The sequence below is a fragment of the Aquila chrysaetos genome, chromosome 2 (genome assembly GCF_900496995.4).
Source record: "Aquila chrysaetos chrysaetos chromosome 2, bAquChr1.4, whole genome shotgun sequence".
Classification (NCBI taxonomy): domain Eukaryota; kingdom Metazoa; phylum Chordata; class Aves; order Accipitriformes; family Accipitridae; genus Aquila; species Aquila chrysaetos.
In genome coordinates, this window is record NC_044005.1 from 17,880,624 (window position 1) to 17,905,536 (window position 24,913).

At 34.3% G+C, this 24,913-nt stretch overlaps 1 protein-coding gene across 8 annotated transcripts in view; it reads right to left on the reverse strand.

Moving 5' to 3' along the window:
* PPP4R4 (protein phosphatase 4 regulatory subunit 4) overlaps positions 1-24,913 on the reverse strand; it is a 73,717-nt gene that overhangs the window by 11,376 nt on the left and 37,428 nt on the right. For 5 of the 8 annotated variants that reach the window (XR_003927500.1, XM_030042269.1, XM_030042317.1 and 2 more), the window contains 14 exons: positions 23,917-24,023; positions 21,268-21,375; positions 16,613-16,734; positions 13,900-14,022; positions 11,175-11,344; positions 9,996-10,115; positions 8,045-8,122; positions 6,445-6,528; positions 4,696-4,878; positions 3,835-3,940; positions 2,885-3,032; positions 1,620-1,764; positions 673-714; positions 507-581 (listed from right to left, as the gene is read on the reverse strand). Coding sequence is in view for 6 of the 8 variants with exons in the window: in XM_030042269.1 (XP_029898129.1) it covers positions 507-581; positions 673-714; positions 1,620-1,764; positions 2,885-3,032; positions 3,835-3,940; positions 4,696-4,878; positions 6,445-6,528; positions 8,045-8,122; positions 9,996-10,115; positions 11,175-11,344; positions 13,900-14,022; positions 16,613-16,734; positions 21,268-21,375; positions 23,917-24,023 (1,611 nt within the window). In the remaining 2 variants the exon portion in view is untranslated. The remainder of the gene's footprint in view (positions 1-506; positions 582-672; positions 715-1,619; positions 1,765-2,884; positions 3,033-3,834; positions 3,941-4,695; positions 4,879-6,444; positions 6,529-8,044; positions 8,123-9,995; positions 10,116-11,174; positions 11,345-13,899; positions 14,023-16,612; positions 16,735-21,267; positions 21,376-23,916; positions 24,024-24,913) is intronic. The other 3 variants (XR_003927504.1, XM_030042286.1, XM_030042295.1) reach the window with 2 other exon arrangements.

Sequence of the window (24,913 nt, forward strand, 5' to 3'; positions counted from 1 at the left end):
CAATGGCTTTTCTTTCTTGCTTTTTTTCTGGCTAAACAGGAAAGCTTGTAACACACAGACCCTCCTTCACGTTACTTGGAACAAAGAAGTTATGGCATTTTCTTTGCCTATGGAAGCTGTATGCGAATTCTGAGATGTTTCATTATTCAATTTATTACATTACAGATGCCCGACAAATTGCTAAGCTCCCTCAAAAAGATTTCATAAAGATGTGCTGAAGGGCTTGGATTTTAGAACTATAGGGGCGTCAAGCATGAGTATTCTTCAAGAAATACTATTTTGCCTTTCTAATTGATACAGCAAAATTCAGGTAGTAAAGAAAAGGAAGTTATATGTTACTACGAAGGACTTAACCCTATTGTAAAGTGTAAAATGAAGCCACACACAGATTATGAACCTACCAGGTCTCTCCTTAATATGCACTTCCCCTACTTTAGAATTGTTGCCTCATTAATATTTAGCTAGAAACTACTAAAAAAAGGACAGATTGTACTGATAAAATATACCATTTCCAAAAGGAGATGTTCTTGTCTCTCTTTTTCTTGATCCAATAAATCATTTTCGTAAAATCTTTTCTGAAACTTCAAAATAAAATCAATAAAAATAAAAAATCACTACATGAAAAGGGGAATTAAAAGCACTTGATAAGTATTAAAGTTAGTAAGTACTTACAGCATCTACAGAGATCTCCATTCTGTCCAATTCTAACACTGTCTGTAAAGAAAACCAAACATTATTTATCATTACTCAACAGCATGCCACACTTCTAACTAAAAAACTGTCCAGATAAGAAGCTTAGAATAGTGGTATTCAAAACATGCCTTTTCTTCCTGAACATTTGAAGCCTATGCTTGTATTTTTGTGCTACAAATGCAGTTAAAAACTGTCAGAGAGTATTCTCAGAGCCCTGCTGAGACTCATAACAAAGGACTTATAGACTATCTATATGGAACTCAAAATACACTCAAGGGAAGCGCAGAAGCATGAATGGCTGGAACACAGACCTAGAAACCAGGACTGAAAAAACAACTCAGGAATCTGTGAATAAGCCAGGATGCTCCACGCAGGTGTTCTCTCAATCTCTCCTGCTGACTGGCCCTATAAGGAAGCCACATACTTTAGCTATTTCACTTCATGGCTTCTTTGAGACTAAGCATGGGCATCCCTTAAAGATATACTTTTTGTGAATATTCACATTACAAAGACATTTGTAACATGTCAAAATCCTGCAAATCCTTTATCTGTATATGGTAAAATATATAGATTAACAAGATATCTCTACCTCAAAGACTTGACCATTTTTACTAGGGTCAATGTTTAATCCTATCTTCAGTCATCTGCTATTTTTTCACAAATGGTCATCAAGCCAAAATCCTGAATCCCAGTCACTAGGAAATAACTGCAATCTAAGTAACCAAGGAAACACCAACTCTCTTAAATTTGACAGAATGCACTATACTACATCTTCTCTTAATTGTTCAAAATTACATAATAGACAAGAGAATTCTTTAGTCTTCTGTTCTTGCATTAAGAGAATCAACAGAAAGCATAACTTTGATCATCTTAACTTTTAATGATAACCCCAAGACAAAACGCTGCTGGAAAAGAAAAATTCTTACTCTTTTTACAATAGTCAGGACATCTTTGTCTTTCTCTTGACACAGAAGTTTTCTTATACATAATTCCAACTGCTGAAGTAAATGTTTATCCGTGGGAATCTTCAGAGTAGATTTAACTTTTGGCAACAAATAGCATAGCTTCATTCTACAAAAAAGTGGTAAATATTCACCTTTTGATACAGATGTTTAACAAACATTATTAATTTTTGTATTGCATGCTAGCATTTGACATAAAATAATTAAGTTATTAGGTCTTATTTTTCAGAAATGGTTGTTGCTTATGTGTTGTTTCCAGACATACTGTAACATTTTCAAAAACTGCTCCATACATCAGGACTACAGTGTTTAACCTAGAAAGATAAGAAGAGGTCTAGATTTTCAAAATTACCTACACATCTAGCTATCAGGTACCTAAATATCCTGGAACAGGGTATTCTTTTGTAAAACATGTTAAGGAAGAATCCAGAAAAGAACAATGACAAAATTAATTTTAATGTCAGTTAAGGGATTGCAAGTTATTTCAAGTTTCCATTAAATTTTAATATTGTATCAATAGAGCTTTTAATTAAAATGTTTGTTAAAAGCAATAAGCTACTTCAGATTATATACAAATTTAGTTTATTGTTTTAATATAATCCTCTTAACTTAAGGAATGAGACATGAATGTTAACCTATATGCACCAAATGGCTCAGTTTTTAGGTTTGGGATCCTGCTGAATTGACTACAAAAATAATGGAAAAAACACTATAAAAATTAGTAACATACCAAATTCCCTTACATTTTTCTGTTCTTTTTCAATTTACTTTAACAATTAAGAAGAAAACTTTTACATAAGGTGAAACCTACGCTAACTGGTTAAGCTCAGACCACTGAAAGAATTGTTTGTGTGGTTTACTTTACATATAGTGAAGTTGAAATGCATGGAAATTAATGGAGACTGTGAAGTTACGTTTCTCTACACCTATGAAACAGCATGTTACTTTCTTCTCAACTACTGCTGGCTCCTCTGCCTCAGTGTTCCTTTCACTCCCAAAACCCGACACTTTTGATCAGTCTCCCAAAAACCCAGACTGACCTGCTTCTCTGGTTTTCTAACATCATTCTCATAGTCCCCTACACCTTTAATACTGGTCACCCTGAAGGCTCTGTACCTTTTTACTCAAGTCCCATTATTTAAACAAGACATAAAACCTGTAACAATATTTCTTAATATATTATTTAAAGCTTTTTTACTGTACAGTGCTACATAGTCTTCGTACAGTACCTCACATTTGCCACTGGATCATGTGTAAGTTCAAGCACAGGTAGAAAGAAGTATTTACAGAAGAATGATTTTGAAAACAGTTCCATAATGAATTCACAAGTATCTAAAAAACGAAGTCTGTTCCAATAACTTTTTCCTTGGCCCAGTTCTGAAAAATAACAAACCACAGGCATTAAGTTTTCAGTGTCAGATAGAAAACACTTCAAAGGTTAACCTTTGACTCAAAGATAATCACACTCATCACAAGGCACGCTTTCTCAGTCTACCTCAATTCTTTCTTTCAGTGAAAACCTAACCTTCTGAATTCAATGACCATTTCTGTCAGTGAGCATTTTTTTCAGAACTACAACCTGTCCCTTTAACCATTTGAAAAAGCAAAAATAGCAAGTGAACTAGCTACTATGTTGAACAAAGAAAGCCCTACACGCCTTTCAAACCATGTCACTGATGTATCAAAATTTCCATGTAAACATTAAGAATTGCTAATGGGAACTATTCAAACTTCTAACCTATCTTTAAAACACATAGCACAGACCTGGAAGTCAACTTGGGTGACTAACTCATTCATAAATTAATTTCTGAGAAGATTTATTCAGCACTTCTTATGCTGAAGCCTCTAGAGAATTTTACTTCTGTAGAGGAACTCTGCTTTGTATATTGCAGCACCTACAGCTAAGCAATTTTGGATTCAAGAAGTAGGGTTGGAGGGGTCTTGGCATATTATCAGTTTCCCATATTGCCTCTTTCCCAATTCCTTTGCATAAGCTTCAGCTATATTCCTCGCATACGCACAATATGTTTTGCCTGGTGATAATATGAGCAACTGAATGTCTTCTAAGTGTAATCCCTCCAATGATGGCAGGAAGTTACACTGAATAAATATAACCATAAATAGATCTTCAGTCAAAACTAACTTGCATCTCTAAGTCATCAAGGAAAAATTATCTTACGTTCAATCAGTTTCTGAATAACCTCATGCCTCTGTTCTTGTTTGCGATTATAACGCAAATAAACGCAGAGAGTTCGAGCAGCTGCTTTTTGGACTGGCAGGACGTTCTTGAAAGAAATAAAGGGGAACACCATTAAACATAGCTGAAGGAGTATGACCAAAAATGTATACAAATTCTACAAGTAGAAAAAATAGCTAAACTTTAGCCTAACTTTATAAATTTTTAAATAATTGGCATAATGTAAGGGACAATAAGGAATTTCGGCCAATTCATAAGACACCTACTTCTTTATCACTTCTATCTAACTTGTTTATTCAACTATTTCATAAAGACCTTAAAGTAGTCCATGTCTGGAAGGCACCTTCTATATTGCACGTGTTAGAAAATAAAACTTACAACATCTTCTCTTACAACAGACAGTTTTACTCTTGAATTAATTCCATAAAATTTCAAACTAGTAGCTCTAAATGGTAATTTATTTTCAGAATAAAGTGTTCTTTCATAAAGAATGGAGCACAATGCAAAGTAATGTATGGAATCAGGAAAAAGGCGGCATATCTCAGAAGAAAAAGTTTTGATTTACCTAGAAACAAACTGATAATGAGCACAAGGAAAGGGAAGAATTCTTGAGTGGGAGGAAAAACATGATAATCTGTCAATCCAGATTTTGCTCCTTAAATAGGGGGATGTTCTCAGAGCAATTTCTCAGTCTTACATAAAAAACCACAGCCTGATATACTATATGCAATGAGAAATCAAACATTAAGATTAATATAAAGTACTACGCATTGCAAATATCTGGTGGTCATTGTTCTAAATAGCATAAACAAATAAAAAACAATGGGAAAGAGGCAGGCTCACGTTTGTCAAAATGATTGTCAACATTCTGTGAAGAAAACGGTAATAAATCTGATCACTTGGTATGATATGAGGGAGACATGCATATTTTTGTAGTAACTTCTCATGAGTTCTCCATTTTAAAGAAGTTGCTGCTCTCTGTTCTGCTGTTGTTAATGCAGGAATCAAGTCAGGAATAGACAATAACTAGAAATAAAAATATAAACATCAAAATAATTTTACATCTTCTAGCTATATATCATGTTACTATGCTTAAAAAGCACATCACAACAATGTAAGAAGGGAAGAGATTTTAAGGGGTCAATTAATTCCTCTCCTCAGACAGGATCAGCTACACTGTGACCGTTTCCAGTAGATATTAGTCTAACTTTTTCTTAAAAAAATTTAATAATCAGGATTAAATCTCCCCTAAGCAGTAAATGCCACTTGACTAATCAAAGAGCTATTCCAGTACCTAACTAAATACACTTCCATTTCCAACCCCCGCTCCTGACAAAGAAAAACTAATCACTGTTCTCTTTGTAATACCCTTTTACAGATATGAAGACCATTACTTTAAACTGAAAGAGGGTAGATTTAGATTAGATGTAAGGAGGAAGTTCTTCACTGTGAGGGTGGTGAGGCACTGGAACAAGTTGCCCAGAGAAGTTGTGGATGCTCCATCCCTGGAAGTGTCCAAGGCCAGGTTGGATGGGGCTTTGAGCAACCTGGTCTAGTGGAAGGTGTCCCTGCCCATGGCAGGGGGGTTGGAACTAGATGATCTTTAAGGTCCCTTCTGACCCAAACCATTCTATGATTCTATGATTATGACAACCCTCCTCAGACTTCTCTTTCTCAAACCAAATAAATCCCATTTTCTTTCTAGCTTCTTAAACTTTGCAGTTATACTTCTCAGCTCCCTAATTAATTTTAGTGGGAATTATACTTCTTTTCTCAGTAGGAGGGAAAGACTATAGTAGCCAAGCTAAATTCTCTTTAGCACTAAGCAAAATGAAACAGATTGCCACACTTGACATTGCACTTTTTATACGTTATATGCATTTATGCTGTAAACATCTGACAAATTCACATTTTAAATTACACTCTCAACTTTTGTCCATACAATAAAATAAATTTATTCAGTTCTCATATTGTTGGAATATCTCAATTTCTCTATACATCTAGGAAATATGCTCAAAACAGCATCTTGAAGCAGGAGATGATCTTTTATGTTCTATTTTACAGGTGAGGAGTCACTGAATAAACCATCATTCAGAGCCACATACAATTAAATTAGCAAAGTTGGGAGCTGAATACAGATCTCCTAAATCCTATTTCAGTGCCTTGAGAAAATAGGCTTCCTTCTAGGAGAAGCTGTGTCTGAAAATGGCAACCATAGGCAGCTGCCACATCAATATTACAAAAAAAAAATAAAAAAATTAAGTATTAGCTATCACTCCTTTAGCATGAAACCAAGATTTGTTTTAACTTAATGAGTGTATTTCAAATTTTGATCTATTTCAGCAAATCTGTAATTAATTAGAAAAAGAACATAGATAAACTGTTCACTTTTATATTCAGTCTGATCTTTCAAAACCTTTTTTTTATTTTAAAGTTTATAAAGTCAACAAACAATCAAAAAAGCACAGAAACTTTGTATCTCTCCAAAGCAGAAACTAATCACGAAAGCCTTTTCATACAATGTATGTCTGAACAACTTTGCCACTACCTTCATTTAGAAAGCAAATTAAAAAAAAACATGAGAATACCCACCTTGCTTTCTGATCCACTGTTTTCGCCTCCATTAGTCATTAGTTCAAGGATTTCAGGAAGGTGACCAACCAGGGCATCTAACACCTGTTTAAAGAAAGGCTGTATGAATGAGGTCTGTAAATTAACTTTCTGACATCTCTTATGTTACTGTTCTGTCACATCCGTGTAAAAACAAAACAAAACAAAACAAAACAAAACAAAACAAAACAAAACAAAAAAAAAAAAAAGAAGAGATGCAACATATTTGCATTTATTTGCATTGATGAGGAGGACTGGGATTTTAAATTGATGTTTTAATGCAGTAAGTAATATAAGTATTATAGGTTTCAGTTCAGGAAAACAAACTTACAGTTTTGATTTATGTGAATACCACAGTCAATGCTTTCTAAACTACTCAGAGCATACAATATTTTAAAATGAACATTCATTCTTAAGAAAGATCTGTATTTTATAGACAGTTAAAAGCCTCAACAAACACAAAAAAATGGTTTTTTTATATTTGTCAGCTGAATCCCAAAAGCAATTTTTCCTGCTTTAAGAAAAACTGCAGTTGATAATTGAAAATAGAATATATAGCCTGTATTAATAGAATAACCCTACTGTCAAATGTTGTAATACTTGAAACTAGATTAGAAAAGTACATAATTAAATATTTTTTGGCACCAGTTCTGACTGAGGTGGTATATAAGATAAAGCACAAAATATTTATTATTATTTAGATAACTGTATAGGGATCAAACCAAGGAATTTTTCAAAATCACCAGCTGCTTCTGAGTCTCAGCTTTCAGGTGTTCAACCTGAGAAATCTTTTAAGATGGGTCAGAATTTCATAAACTATATGTAGATGTTCTATGAACACTTCTGATTTCCTTGAAAATGTCTAACAAAGGGTACCAAAACAAAAAGGAGCACCTGAAAGCTAAACTCATTTTTCCATGCCATATCCAAAGATCCTACACAGAAAACAAAAAAGATCAACTATCGGAATAACTGGTATCAGAGGAAATGGTGATTTTGTCTCAAACATAAATATTTGTCTTTTTTTCAAATCCAGAAGAGTCTCGCTGTATTGTCTGTAACGTAACTGATTTATGTTTTACGCAGGTTGAAACTGAGGTACACTAAACTAAACTGTCTCATACACGCTCACAGATTCTGTACCGGATCTTGGACTGAAACTCTTTCTATAAATCTTGATCTTTGAACAATACACAACTTCTTCATCTCCTCTTCAATTGAGGAAACGAAAATAAAATGAAGCAAAAACCTTGAACGCTATCAATGATTATTTTAATATAGTACCAAAACTAAATATTTTCACAGAATTTGTAAGGTAATAAATAATATAGCAATTAAAACAATTTAGAATGAATATTTTAAAAGCTAATAAATTCAGTGTGGGTTTACTAAATTCAAACACCTTCCTATTTTCCTCCTTTTTATTCACAGAAGGCTGGCATCTTTATGAAGTGTCTGTTAAACAGAAGTAAAAGCTGTTGATCATTTCAGTTACTCTATTGTCTTACTGCAGAGTTATTAAACATCAAGATAATCTGCTCAATGTAACAAGCAAAAGAAAGTTCCAATAAAAGCATATTACCTCCAGTGACTCATCCTGTAATAGTGTAACCAGTTCTTTGTGTATTGTATACACACCAGAATTTAAAAGCTTAGCAACCTAAAAAATAACAGTAAGATAGCAAGGTGAAACATTCTTTAGTTCCATGGCACTACAACAACTATACTCCATGTGCTTACTTTACAGCAAGCATGAAGAAGGGATGCAGAATTGTTTAATATCAGCCTTCTAAAGTTGTGTACTTTCCAATGGATCACATTACAAATATGCTCATATAAAGAACATAAGTCAAGAAACAGGCCTATTATCTAACCATGAAACATGCTTTTAGTATTAACTCTGTTTCACATTTACCAAAAATTTTTAAGACTGCACTGCAAGGCTAGAAAAATTCCTTCTGGAATATTCAAATGTTGTACTTCATGCTCCTTAGGAGAGTTAACAGTCAGTCTGCTATATAATTTACAAAACATAAAATATTTAAATTGCCTTAGCCTGTGCTGGATCTTAAGTTTCCCTAACCTTTCCATCTGAAGTTTTCACTCCTTATTTCTTTAGTTTTTTTGACTGTGATTCATAAGTCACATACAAGTTTCTAAAAAACACCAGCAGTCCATCTCCACACTGTTAAAAAGGTTTTATAGCAAATATGGAAAAACTTGAGGAATGAGATTTTTGCCATATGGAATATTTAGATGATGCTTTTTAATGGTTTTCTTTATTTATATAAGCCAAGTGAAAATAAGAGCTTACTTCCAATCAAGATGAAGCTTTAAGGAAATTGCTACAGGGAGTTTATTTTACCAAAAAAAAAAAAATCCACCTAGCAGTGAATTCCATAAATTACTCATTTTTGGCTGTCACATGGTTGCCTAGTTATGGTGTTAAAATTAAATCAACCAGCACTAAATGTACATTCAGACCAAGGTATAATTTTACAGGTTTTTTAAAATGAGCTAAAATACTTTGCTTATATTCAGGCAGTACCTTAAAAGTGTTATACATCTAACACAAAATGTGATGTAGAATTAGATGCTAATTTCAGAATTTCAACAATTACCTTGGATTATCATTTGTTAAGACAAGGCATCAATAGGTAATGAGAACTGGAAATCCGCCCACCTTTCTTATAATGGTGGAAATAAAGCCGTTTATGCCTCTACTAGTGATTTAAATGCTTCCAGCAAGCTGCTAACTTATCAATTTCCCCAGCAACAAAAGGGGATAAAAGGCTAGCTCAAGGACTGAAACACAATGATTCTCAGTAAAACACTATGAAAACTTTGAAGATCTCCCTATATGGGTTCCTACAGTCAGGAGAGAGTTTATTTTCACTTCTGGAATTCACTCCATATAGCTAATAATAACTATGCAGTTCTATGTTTTTTAACTTTTATGAAAATAATACAGTGGAACTTATGTAAACTGAATGGAATAATAAGAATACATATGCTTTTACATCTGCATGAATTTCCAAGTAGTTTCAAGTTAAATCGAGCATTTAATTTAGATTTGATCCATATAAATATTCTCCACAGAACACCAGCATACACCAGCAAACTGTACAGTTCTAAAGAAGGTTTTCAGGACCAGAAAGCGGCAAGTTCCTTTCTCCCATTTGTCTCATTGTTTTCTAACACCATTGAAAACCTTCAGATATTGCAATTACTACAATTGTTTATGTTTGTGGTACTAGACCATTATAAGTTTCTTCTAGCTTTTGCTCCTTAAAAGCTTACCTAGCAGTAGGCTCTTGTAGCCAAATGTCCCACAACTTAAATAGACTAATGTGTGTATATGGGCTATATACAGAGGTTAGAAGGGACTGAACACCGTTGACAAACTAAATAATTTCAATAAGTTTTCTCAAGTCCTTTTATTTTGGTTCAACAGTCACAAATGTAAGATTAAAGAAGAAAACAACATAAAATAAAAACATGTAAGTACTAACAAAGAACCACTACAGACTTACTTCATAGAAGCTTATGGCCATAGTATATCTGACGGGAACTTCAGGGTCATGACAAAGGCAGAAGAATATAGAATACAGTTCTAAATGGAAGTTCTTTGGATCCACAAAAACAATCATGGCCTGTGGAAAGATAAGTCTTTTATTAACTGTATAGCTAAAGGACTACACTATCAGAGATTATTAGATGAAAACACTGAAGTACAACCAGCAAGACACTTGGGAGATAACAGGTTGTGATTTTAAAGAGGAAGTGCGGCATTCTTGATGGCCATGTCAAAACACAGGCACTAGACAAATTCTGGAGTTGAGAACTAAACTGGATTTACGTATCTTCTAGACATGCTGCAGGCTCTTCTTCTGAAGACATAGATTAAAACCACAAGATATAAAACCTTAGTTTTATAAATATGGTTAATATTTCTGTACACTAGTGGAAGCTGCAACTGGAGACTTCAAAAACAAAGAACATTTTAGCAAGCAGCAAAGAAAGAATCTGAATTTCAACATAATTGTGTGTGTACATACTTTATAGTTGCTCAAATAAACCAAGAGATGTCTACCTACATACAGGGTGCTTGTGTTTAAAAGGTAGAATAAAAACTGTCTACTGGCTCTTGGTGCAAATATATTTTCTTTAAATATAAATGCAGAATGTCAAAATACAAAGTAGATTTACAGAAACATGAGTGGTAAGTTTAAAGACCTCACATAAACTTGAAAAGACTTTCTGTATTCAGGCAGGAACATGACTAACACATGAAACTAACCATTCAGATTCAATCTTCAACTCCCTAAAATGCCATGACATAGCAAATGCAAAAACCTAGCTTTGAGTGGTTTGAAACTGGGGACTCTGTTTCACAGCCATTTTCTCAAAGCCTTTGTGCTAAGGGTTTGGAGAAAATGTGCAGGAAAGAATGAGACCAGTAACCCCTTAGAACAGCATTCTCTCAGCCAAAATTGCCAATAATTTTCTGAGGCTCTGCCAAGAGGAATCTTTCCTGGTAACTCTTTCGGACAACCTCTACTTTAAGCCACTAACTTGAACTTCCCAGGAGAGAGCTAGAATCTAGCTAACAATGTACAATTTGAGAATAACTTCTCTATCACTCATGCAGTCCTATTTAATGAACTATATGCATGACACAAATTAGTTAACCTTAAATTAATGTTACTTACTGGAAAATTGTAAGCACAGTTCTTCCTCACTGAAATATACTTCTTTTCCTGTTCCAAAGTTTGAAGTTGTAGTTGATTATCATTGTGTCCATTTTCCTGCTGTAAACCCAGTGTGGAAAGCTTCTTATAAAATTCCAAAAAACGTAAGTGCTGTTCAGGAGTAAAAATGCCTAAAAAAAGAGTTTACTTTCCTCATTACATATGCTATTAATAACGTCCCAAAACAAATCTCATTTACAAAAGTGTCAAATATGTCGATTTTTATCCCTCCTCCCCCCCGCCTTCTGTCTAGCAGAGTGTCATCAGTACACGATACAGAAAAAGTGATTACAGAAACATGACAGCTAACTATAACAGAGTGAATCTTAATTTCTGTTTACATAATTCTTGAAATACTCAGGACTTTAACTGCAGGATTGTGAATATATTTGTTTGTTCCACTAATACTGGTTTCTTCTTGATTAAATTTTTAGATCTTTATGGAAGTCAGTCACATGAAGAATGCATGCTTGCAGAAAGGTGAAAAATTAGGCCATGTTGCTACAGATAATAAAGAGATATAAGAATAAAATTAGAAAACTCAGAACAAACTGGAATGCAACTAGCGAGATGACTTCAAAAACTACAAGTAATTTTATAAGTGCATTAGTAATAAGAGAACAATCAAGGAAATGCTCAGTTTTCTACTCGAGAGAGAGGAAAGCTATCAGTGATTGGTACCAAGAAGGTTGAAATGCTTAATGCTTTTATTTTCTTTCTCAAATTCCACTAGTATCAACAGGCTCAGTACAATTAATAACTGTGACAAAGATTCAAATTTTAAGTAGAGAAGGAACAGGTCAGTGAATACTTAAATATAAGAGGTTTTCAAACCGTGCAGGGTCAGATGTGCTTCACTCCAGTATTCAGAAGTATTTAAAGTACTAGCTGCTGAAATCTTAAATAAGTGAGATATCAGAATGGAAAAGGGCTAAGTCGTACTGATATTTAATAGTTAGAGAGGTGAAGGACAAGCCATATAATTACAGATCAGCCAGATTACTTTCATGTTTTTGAAAAAATTTGAACAACAACAACAACAAAAAAAATCTACTTGTAAATACCAAAAAGAAAACAAGAAAACAAGTAGCAGCCAACATGGCAAAAGCAAAACTTGTCAAACTGATTCCATTTCCTTCTAGTACTGAATAACAGGACCTGTGAACAGAAAAGAGGCAGTAAAGGTCATGTTTTTCATAAGCAAAATAAGGGATCAGGAAAGAGAGATTAAAAACTATGAAGGTGCTGCAAAACTGCTTGGAAAAACAGTTGAAGTTACCCATGGTTCACTGACAAGATAGGCAACTGTATAAAGAAAGGTCTATCCTAGTTCTGGTATTTTCACTGGTTTTTTGGATGTTGGATTAGAGACTGACTTATTCAATATTCTAATAACATCAACCTAGGAGGGAGAATGCTTATTCTTCAGAAAACAGTTTAAAATTATCTTCAGAAACTGGACGTATAGTCTTAAAAATTTAGACTATTGTTCCATTAGGACAGAGGTAAGGTACTATGCTTAGCCATATCTATATCACCTGCACAAGGCCAGGAAAAAGAAAGACTAACTAGATGTCAGACTTATTAAAAAAAAAAAAAAAAAAAGGCTTCATAGGCTGCACTTGAACAAATAATGTCAAACTATCACAAACTGTTGCAAAAAAAAAAAAAAAAAAAAAACAAACCCGCAGTTTTTCATACCGAAAAATGTAAACAGCAATACAGCTTGCAAGACAGATGTAGTAACCCCTTCACTTTGTTCAGCTCTCCTAAGGTGTAACACTTCAAGAAAAATATGCACCTGCCAGACAGAGTTCAGAGATTAAGAGATCAGCAATTAAAAAGATGACTGGGAAGACATGATAAGAACAGGATGGACTGTCCTAGCTCTATGTTTCTGTAAATAACAGCTTGAAACTGTGGAACAGCCCTTTTGAGTTCTTTGTAGTGAAGCAATGGTCACTTTAATAGTCTCTAACATGATCATAAAGGATCATTTTAAAGATCTGTAAGAAAGATCAAAGGGTTTAAGAGCCCAGGGGGAAATTCTCTATAATGTAAAACCACAATTCTGTGCTGTCCCTCCCCAGGTAAGCTCTGTGTAGAAGGTATATGGTGGGCAGAATGATCAAGGAAAGATTTGCTCTGCTCAAGTGAAAACCACAAAAATTACGGGTGCAGATTTGGCCTCAGCTGTAGCTGGGAATCCACATGCCATTAGGTCTCCTTTCTCCCCTGTAGTTCTTACGGGCCACACTCTGTACTGTGCCTCAAGAATATCAAGCACAGAAGTGAACATACACAGTTAACATCATACTGTGTTTTCAAAGGTTTCTAGTTTCAAAAATTCAGTCATCCAGCTCACAAGCTCCAGAACATCCAAGAAGGAATCAAAATAAATCAGTCAAACCAATAAACACCATGTTTCCATCTCTGACCCTGTCTGAACAAAAAACTCTGTCTCTGTCTAAACATAAAAACCCCAATAAACAGATGGACACCTAAAGAGGAAATTCACAAAAACCAATATTTATGCAATAGATGATTTCGGACTTTTACTTCCATATTTCCTTTACTAACTACCATTTCATTTGATACACTCAAATCTGGATATTTTCCTAGAGCTTCAAATTCTCCAATCTTCCCTCATTTTTAAGATTTTTTTAAAAAGAACATTAAATCATACCATATAATCCATTACACAGTTTCCCTAAATGGAAAGATAAAGAAACTAGGATAGATTCATCTGCTTTGAAGGATTTTTCACAGAATGATTTCACTAAGGGGAGCACAGTTTGACTCCTATCATCTGAAAAACAAAAGAAATTTTAAAAGTTAGCCATTTGTCAACATTTTAAAAAGAGCACAGAGAGTGGACTTCCATAATAAGTTATGAAAAATCTCATTTAACATGCTCAGGAGTATTTTTGGCAGGCACTCACTGGAGGTAGAAAACAAGCAGTATAGAAAATGACAAACATACTACCATAATACAGGTCCTAATTTGAATACCTTACCTGGTTTGTTTGTTTTTAGGGACAAGGCATCCCCCAGTAAAGGATGAGACAGAGAATAAATGAACAGTCACTAACTTCTCCACTCACCAAGAATACAGGGAGAGAAAGAATACTGCATTACTACAATAAGATTTCCTACAATAGTAGGAATACAAGGAGATCAGGACCGAACATGACCATGACAGTAAAAAGAAAAATCTGGATATGCTGTAAGTGAATTTTTTCAACCTACTGAGAAGAAGAGGTTGAAAATCTTTTGGTAAACAATAAATTCACAGAGAAACAAAATAATTAAGGGCAGAGGAAAGAAATGGAATAATTTAGAAATTAAAGTCAAATCCAAGCACTCTGCCTCCTTATGAAGTAAAGGAGTAAATGTTCAAAGAAATTTATGTGTTTTGACTTGTTTTAAATAAAACCATTGTATTTTTAAATGTTCAAGTTTTAAAGGGATTAGGAATTTTTAATGGTAGATCAACACCAAAATTCAGCAAATAATTATGGCTGAACAAAATATTTAGGCTGACCTGAAGAAATATTCTGATATTGTGGGAAAGAAACCCTAGGATATAATTTTGGGTCATCTACCTTCAAAATGTTCATTTTCTAGTTTAGCCATGAAACAAAAAACTACTCAAACCAGATTTCTAGAAACATACGCCTTACAAACCTGTAAATAATCCCTGATTGCTTTCTCTAAGGTTTTTTCAATAGCTAAAAGCAGTATTCACAGCAATTGGGGGGTGGGGGAGGAGGAGTGAAGACTGAGAGGTGCAAAGAAAAAAACAAACTTGATAGCATCAATGCAAAGGTTCAATAGTTTGAAACTTAACTTACTATCATACTTACTGATATAAGCACTAACTGCTAAAAAGTCCATTTATGGTATTCTCCCCAAAACTATCTTATTTATTTATGTACTCCTCCATATGGCTTATATGCAATCATGTATTTTAGCAATTCATCACCAAGTTCCTGAACAGTAAATATTTGCTCCTCACTTATGTATCAGGAAAGAGTAGTAGAGTCAGTAAGATGGGAGTGGGAGTGGGAAATGTGGTGCAAAATACAGAGTTGCTAATGAAGATAAACAACTGAAGAGCTTGGAAAAAGACAGTACAAAGAGCAAAGTGGCAAATAATGAGCAGTGATCAACAATATAAAATATTTTTTTCATATACACTATAGCCATGATCTATCACGTACCTTGCTGCTTTGTACTTTTCCAGTTGTAAAAAAAAAAAAACAAAAACTGAAAAAAACCCAGCAGAGAGCACAATTGATACAGAGCCAGAAAAGCTGGCTGTTACTGTCTTCTACATCCCCCTGAAAAAATTGAGATGGAGCAGTTGACTGGAGGACAAGGCACAGCAGTTACCCAGAATGTTGCCCTATACTGGAGCAGTCACAGCAGCTCTCGTTCAAGTTTGCTCCAATTAGTGTTGAACTGAACTTGTGATGAGAACCTGAGAGCCATGCGTGTAGGTAACCCACCACCACGATGTCAAAAGAACCAGATACAACAGAGAATTTCTCCTTCCTCACATGAAGACACAGACACTCACCCATACACCTGGAGAAGCATGAAATATGCATGTTGATCAGAGGAAAGATATAGAGCGCTAAGAAGAATACAAGAATCTGCATTTTCTGTTTTAAATACAGAAAAGCTTTATAAAATACACGCACTTTCTCATTGCAAAGAAGAAAGTTTTCAGGGCCATAGAGCCACAAGTTTAAAGGGATTTAAATAGTAATTGCTGATGCTTAGTACCTCTAAAACCCATCAATTGTGCATGTTGCAGTTTCTGGGACATGAAGAAATATTTTCTGTTCCAAAATTTACAAATGTGTTTGACATATAACACTGGATGTTAAAACCTGCCAGGTTTACTGATACCCACACAAATATTGTATCATTGCCCCAGTCTGGGTTCTTCAGTTCAGACAGCGGGCTGCAGTCTGGAGTTAGGACTAGCTTTACTTCAGTTAAGAGGCAAAAACTAGTTAACAGCAAAAAAAGCATAAGCAATGGCACCTATTGAGCTAACATTTTGTATTCTGTGTATTAATAGCATTAAGTAAATATTAACAACCCAATATTCCTATTATTTATACAGTAATTTTACTCATTCCATTTAGCCATATTACATTAGAAACTTCGAATAAGAAAACTGATTTTGTGGACAACTGGTTCACCTTCCCTAAAAATTACTATGTATAAAGCACTACAAGACTTGAAATACATAAAGGGTAAAACAATAAACACATAAAATCAGAAATGTCTGAAGAATGCAGACAGAACAAAAAGCATTTAAAAACATTTATAAGATGCATTAAAGCATTAAGAACTGGACTAGTAAGCCTAAATTAAATTCTTACCTGCATCAAACATATCGAGCAGATTCACTAACGTCTCAAAAGCTGCAAGGCGTACACTGCTGCCCTCATCTCTTGCCAGTTCTACTAACTCAGGAAGCACCACAGTTTTTGTTAGTTCTGTCCTGCAAAGTGAGGCAAGCAGTCAAGAGAAAACTTAGAATGAAACAATATTGCCACAACAAAACAGAATTCTTCCTTGAAATACTACTTTAGATTTTTTGGGGGTAGCGAAGAAGGAAAAATTGACAAAGTTGTAAGGAAATGAAAATTAAATTAAAACCTCCAGTCTATCTCAGGACTTTTTTCTTTGTCAGCCAAAGAACCATGCACATTTAAAATGTGGAACTTCATCACTAAAAAAGCATTCGAATTAGCTCAAAATAAATCAGAGAAAATGCAGTCTGAAAAAACCTCAAAGGAGCCCAGCTACTTCACTGTGTCAGTAAGAAAACTCTTCTGATCAATATGCAGAAAATACTCAATGCGATGGTCCAAAGCCAAAAATTACTAAATATGAGTCATGTTGGATTGAAGTGTCTGGAAATCTTATGCTTCAAAGATGAGCCTTCTTTACAAAGGGTAAGCAACTACTGCTCAGAGAAAACACGGCTTCACAACTAGTCCAAACACTAGCTTTTAGGCTTGTTTTAAACTAGTAAAGAAAGGGTTCTGCTTGTCTCTTTTTGCCTTGGTAATTACTAGCACTGTCTGCATGTGTGACAGTCCTGACAACTTGAATCTATACATTGGCAGCAGATTGCTGTATTAGAGACATACTTAGAAATCAGAGTTTAATCAGACAGGTGACTAAGGAGGGATGAAATACTCTTGACACAGAAACATTTGCACAGTAAGGTGACTGGCATAAGACAAAATGAGATTCGCTTCCTGGAGCAAAAGTACAGCTTCTGTAGAAGGTACCAACCAGCATAATTTCCCATGTCCCAGTGTATAACTTATTCTTGATTGCTTTAAGAGATTACAAAGATCTTTCCTGCAGCCCTACTATCAACAAGAACTGGGAAGACATACCCAGTATTTCCACAATATTTTTTCTGTCACGCTCATTTTTTTATTTATAGTAGTCAAGGTTTCTAGTATTTGAATTTATCTGCATTTGAGTGAAGAAGCCCACTTTGTCCTGTTCTCATGTACAACCTCTTGGTCTGCTTGTCAATTAGTGAAAGCTGTTGGTAAGCACCGTATCTCAAGAACAGGACCTCAGCAATTTATAATAGCCAGGGATCTGGCCCTCAACAATTATACTGCCCAAAACATAAAGCTGCAGGGAAACACTCTGATAAAATTACACTACATGAGCGTTAACCAAGACAACAAAATCAAAACTATGTTCGACACTGTGAGCGACTGTGTATGAAGAGTTTAGACTCTGTCATTTCAATCACAGTTTTTAATACAGAACTGATCACAACCTCCAGGATGCCAGATTTTTACTGAAATAAAAATGCCCAAAATACCCCTTCCAATCAGACTAAACAAGTAACAGCTGTCCCTTTTTTAAATCAATATGAAAAATAATACTTTCAAAGGTTTATAATCAGCATCAGTGATTTGCACCTTACAGAGTTTATTGTTGTTACCAGCAAATCAAGATGTAGCTTAACAGTATTCTCCCAAAGAGATGATTAATCATTCATATAAAATTATGAGAAAATGACATGATATCATTTAGTGGTAACATCACTAAATAGTAAAAATAAGCATTGGGACTGTTGTCACATTATGCCTTCAACATTTACCTAAAAATGTGCTTATTTCTGTTTATTTAATTGCCTTCATTCTCCTATTACCTATTCATCCTCAACACGAAACACTGCAATAGTTTACATACTGAAAATACCGACGGTTCACCATTTCTTAAGAGATTAAAGCATCTAAATCATTGGGAAGGGACTAGGCAAACACCTCGGAGAGAGAACAGTGTATATGGATACATTAATGCTAAAAATAAAAGTTGGGGAGGAATTAAATAAAGGAAAATATACAGAATGGACCACTAACTGATAACTACGTATTTAGCCCTATTAAACCACTATTCTAAGGCTGGGTAAATTGCCAGTAATACCGTCATTTGCCACTGCATAATATCTATGTTGTTTTAAGACCTTCAGCTCCCAGGTATAATAAATGCAATTTAGTTCATTTTAAAGACACTAAATAGAATGAAAAAAATTTTACTTCCTTTCCAAAATGGTCACTTGTTAGTATAAGATATTGCTACCTTGTTACAAATAAAAACAACTTTTTCGCTTCTTCTTTCACACTGCTTAGTATAAGTTGAACTGAAAAAGCATTTGGGGGAGGAGTGAGGAAAACAACACAAATGCACACATTTAGTTCTTATTTTAACACCTGGCTGTATATATACCTATCTTAAATGTAAAATAAAACTGCTGAAAGAAAATTCACACAGATTCACACAAACTGTGAGTGTTTCCTAGTGGCTACCAACAACAACATTTTCTGCTTCTCACTGAGCCACAAGGCAAGGAAATCTGTGCAGCTGTACATTTTTAAAACATAAAAAAAATGTTTCAGTAATATCTGAAAGGAATATTCTCTAGCTATATGCATATCCTAGATAAGAGTTATTTTACTCAGAATAACACACTATTTAAAAAAAATAAAAATTTTGCTGTATTATGTGTCACAATTTTCAAAGCCAAATTCATATGATTACTTCTCAGCTCTTGACTATAGCAGAGCTTAACTGAGACGGTTAGAGGAATCCATGGAAATGCAGATGGTATCTCAAATAAGACACCAAAAAAATCTCATGGGATTGAGCAATAACAAATAAGAAAAGAGGAAGGAGAGCGACTGAGATAAACAAAAACACACGGCCTAGGAATGGTCAGGGGAGAGAAGGGTAGGACTACATCCTAAATCAAGACCCAGAAATTGGGGGCGGGCAGTGGCGGGGGAGAAATCCTTTGCAAATATGTTTCTGTGGCTTTCAATGTTGGTGGCATTCAAAAATCTTCAAACTAATACGACAGTTAGAACCATCCCTCCCTTCAAAACTCAGTAGTTATGGAAAAAAAAAACCCTGGTCACTCCCTGAAAATAAATAGAACCCTATCTTTCACTCATCTTTAATCTCCCACTAAACAGAATTCAATTTTAAGATACATAAAAATACATGAGATACGTGCATACAATAAAAATAAATGCATGCTCAAAAAATTCAGTAATTCAGTTTAGTAAAATGAGTGTTAAAATTCCAGTTTTACAAATATCAACAATATCAACAAAAACTACATTTCTTTTCTGTAATCACAAGTTCTTTTAAATTCAAAGCCATTCAATACGGAAAATGTTAAAATGATTTACTGTGCTAACTTACGTTTTGTTATAAAAGAAATTAAGTACAAAACCAAATGAGTTACTTCACTGAGATGAAGTTGATGAAGATGAATATTGTGTTTTCACATTATTCACATCCTCTCAACTTTTGCAGGACAAGGACCTTGCAGAAGAGGTGCCTGAAGCACATATATAAAATTATTTTGTATGCAATAAAGACAAGTTTATCTAGGAATCTAGAAATTACTATCCTGCATGACCTTACCAAAACAAAGTTAAATTAAGTACATGGCAGTAATGCTTGGTTCTTGCTGTGAATATTCATTCCCTATACCCAAGTGAGCTAAAACACTGCCTGAACATAGACTTTTCCAGTATTCCATGGCTGAGAGGTAAATAGCGTTGCTTCAGGAATTTCTGGTGTTTTGGTTTTGTTTTTTTTTTTTTTTTTAAATAACTCAGAATCTAAACCACAATATAATTCTCCATTAAAAAAAAATAAATCGTTCCACAGCCACAGGAAGGCATCTTTTCCACAAACACCAGTACTAACAAACTGAAGTGCTTATTTACTGTATCTTTCAAATTACATTTCAGTTTCAGCCTCATCCTTGAATTTACTCATAAATTCACAATTTTAAAAAGCCAGAGGGACTCTTAAGATCTAATCTATCCCTGCTGTGGTAACACAGGGCAGGGAACCTTACTTGATAATTTCTTCAAGTCTGTAAGAGAAGTTACTGCTTTTTTGTCTTCCTGACACAATAACAGGTAGACAGACCTGGAATTTTAAAATATTTGTTCACTCAGAGACTAATCCTGTGTGGGTAGTTAACACGTTCTATTTATCAAAATAAAAGTTCCAGACTTTTTCTATTCCTATATGTGCAACACTGAAGCTTAGAGTAAAAGTTGATACTGAACTGAAATTTGCTTACGAAACACATTTAGCATCCTTTTGCAAAAAACTGCACAGTAATTATTAGAAACTGCCAATACTTGCATAATCCTCTTCCATTTTTAAATAAGCCCAATGACATCAATGGATAATTGAGATGATTTCAAGAAGCTATAGATGAACTCCTTATTTACAAAACCCTGTTGTTTGTGTGGTTCAGCAATTTTACTATCAGAGAGAAACAAAACTCTGAAAATGGAAAAGAGCCAACTGCCATCAGCTGATTCCTAAGAACACATCTGTACACTCCAAATTCATTATTGAGTATGAATGAATTAAGTTAGAAATCTTAAAAGCAGTTTTTAGGTTACCATTAAATAATTTAGAGACAGATCTTGCATTTAGAAGCAGTTAGGCAAATTGTACTCACCCTATTCCTTTAGCTATATGTTCCAGTTGCCGACACATGCAAGTTCTAACTTCATATTCCACATCCTGGCACAGTGATTTTACCAAGGGAAGAATCTCTCTTTTAATGCTAAAAATGTGAACATTTTTTATTAATATACAGAACAAGAATATATAAAATCCACTCTGTAGTGCTCAAATTTTACACATATATTACTTTTAATGGCAATTTTTTTAAAACTAATTTATCACATGTGGTAAATGATTGTTCTGAGAATTTGCAATTATAAAAGAATACTGTATGTCAGACACAAATATGTGCTATAAAGAAATAGAAAAGGGATTATTTATAGTCATTATAATTTGTTCATATTTCATCTTTTTTTTTTTTTATAACTACAAAAATAGTAGGTAGGCTTAGAGATGCTGTCCTCATTTAATAACCATCTTCAGTATAATTTTTGAACAGCCACTGTAAGAATACAAAGAATTATATAAATGTAAGTGCAAATCCCAATTAAATGTCTCTAATACCTAATCTTCGGTATGCATGTATTGCCAAAGAGGTATTTGGGAAGAAAGTAGAAAAATAATTTAAGATTAAAAGCTTCAGTACTGCAATGCCTTTATGCAAGTAGACCCAAGTATTCATGTTAAATCAATGGCAGATACAAAATAACTATTTTGAATTCTGTTTAAGTAAAAACACATACTACAACTTGGCAGAATCAGCCATTGTGTTTCCTTTCACTGCCCAAGATGCTGTCATGAGTACTCATAAAATATCTCTATCCAAATCCTTATGTTGTTGCAAAACTCAAGAAAAATAATATGAAGACATAGACAAGAAAATTTTCAAGCCAGCTTGCGCAGCCTCCACTCATTCCAGCGAAAATTAATTTACTTCTTACAGAAAAATGTGGCCTCAAGTTTCAAAAATTGTACAAAGTCTTGGGAGTTTGGCATTTTAGAATACTCTGAAGTAGGGACTACTTCCAAAAAAGACTTATTTTTAACTAGCTGTTGGAAAAGAGAGTAGAAAAAGTAATGTTCTGTTCCAAGGTCCTGACTTTTTCAGTACTCTATAAAATAACCTGGGAGTCATGTGAAATACAAAAGAAAAGTTTTTAATTATAGTATAAATTTTACAAGAAAAAATGGTGCCATTCCGAAGAAGAATGTGAAGATATGCTTATATATTGCCTACTCCCGAGGCCAGATACAACCCCTGAGCCTATACCAAGACCACTCCTGCAAGGGGAATGAGAGTGTGTCATGAATCTTACTCAGCCTGCCACATTCTGAACCTGTGGATCCAGGTCTGTTTTCAGCCCTCTGAACTGCACTCAGAGCCCTCTACTAGAGGATCAGTATGTCCCAGAAAATTCTCAGCCATCTTCTTAACATCTATCTTCTGTACAGAAACGGTGCTACTATCTGTTCACTGAAATGAGGGGTTTCCTACTTCTGAACAGCAAGGAATCATATTAAAGAAACCCAACGAAAGAAGGTATGATTATTTAACTTATTATGGCTAACTCTATTATAATTTCTCATAAGATTCCAAGTAATCTGGAAAGTCACTTTATTTTCATGAGAATGTAACATCAAATAAATAAAAGCAATTGTGATTCTGCCAAATCTACAAATTTTGAAGATAAAGATTTGAAGGCTTTGGTAACATTCTCAAAAAATACTACTTTATCATGCTCATTAACTTTTGCATGTCCAGGAACTGTAGTCTACATAACAAATGAAGGTGTAGGTAGATTCCTTTTGGTTGCTTCTAGTTCTTTTTTAATGAAGAAAAAAATCATAATTTAAAGAAATTTATTCCTAAATGTCTTGTCATGGTCCTGTTGTTCATCTTTACTTCTGAATTCTTGCATTTTGGGGCAGATAAAAATCATTACTAGAGTGGACCTCCTTAGCTAGACGTGGTTTGTGTGCATTTAGTAGCCCTCGGTAGATTTCTTTTGTAATGCAAAATCACATGTGGCCAATTGTCTGGCTAGGAAACACATTTGGTGAAATTGTCATACTACTGTAAGACTGTGTAAACTGTCCAAGGAATGTACCATACCAACGGCTTTGGGCAGATAATTTATTCAGATTTACTTTCATCATTGCTTCCCTTTTCTGCACTGCTGTCCAAACCCACAGACACTGAATCTAAGAGCTGGACAGTATCAGGCAACAACAGTGGCTCCTGATACATCTCCATATAATTAGGAATAGAAAAAAAATATATCTACATGTTAAATTTGGTTAGATAAATAAAAAGTTAGGAACAGGATTCTTCTCTTTATGACAAGAAACTCTAAGATGATGAAGTTGTGTTTTGTCTCTGTAAATTGCAGAGAAATCCACTGTTTGGCTTTTTTCCTAGTAGGAAAAACAATATGGAAGAATGGCATGAAAATGGTACCCGTTTCAACCTGTGGAAGAACATACAAACTGAAGTTATAAACTGATGAACATCAGCAAGTCTGAATATGCTAGTTATATAATGAACATTTTTTTATTAATTAATATCCAGATAAAGGGATCTGTAAAAAGAAAGCATTTAATTTTTGCAATAAAGTCTACTTCTCTTGTAGTAATTTTTGCCCACTAACAAAGAAATACTGGTGTATACTGTGGAATGAAAATATATGTACAGTCTACTTACATATGAGCTTCAAATTTGTTAGCTAATTTTCCCATGATTTTACAACTAACTAAGCGGGACTGAAGTGTTTGAGAAAGCTGTGCTTTGGAAACAAGTGGATTCAGGATCTGTATGAAAGAAAAAAGAAGAAATATGAACAGAAGAAATGTAAGCAGTAAATAATGCATTTCTCTTCTTAAAAAAAAAAAATCTAGAAAAACATATCCCAAATGTCATCTACCCCTTTCATGAAATTAATCAGTACTAACAATAATGATGCCTATGTATGTTAATAGTCTATTGGAAACCTGTATTTAAAATTCAGTGCTAATTATAGCATATTAAACCCATATCTTGGCCCAAATAGCATTTTATGATTCACATCACAGCCACAGTTTTACATTTGTCTACTTGTGTCTTTATTTTGAGACTAAGTTGTATATGAATATTTATAACTATTAGCCGGTAATTTTCACAAAAGTTGTTAAATAGGTTTCTGCACAAGAAAAAAAAATATGCAGAGAAAGGAAAAAGAATTCTCTCTGAGGTTCTTTCTCATAAGTTTTCCCAGGAAACACCTCTTCTGATGTAAAGTATTGAGGCAACGATCCCTCTCGATTATGCATACTTTGGGAATCTGTAGGGAAGAGGTTTCATTTCCATACAGACACAGAAAACCTGCATCTTCATTGGAGCTCTGATGTCATTTGTTGGATCACCTCTATGGTGCCAGAAACAAACTAAGAAAGGCCTGCAGAACATCATATTTAGATATCTTATTTTTTGCCCAGGAACAATCACAGAAATCCAGGTGCCAGGCTAAGATGAACATTACAGAGAGGTATCTCCTATAGCCTGCCACAGTTCCTCACTCAATCTCTTTTGCAGAGCTCCACAAAAGGATAATAGACAGGGCAGGGAAGTCCGACAATATTCTAAAAGCATTTTTCTCCTACTCTTACCAGCTGAAATATTGAGGTGAGGGCATCTTACCACTGTAAGGACAAATAGATCACCC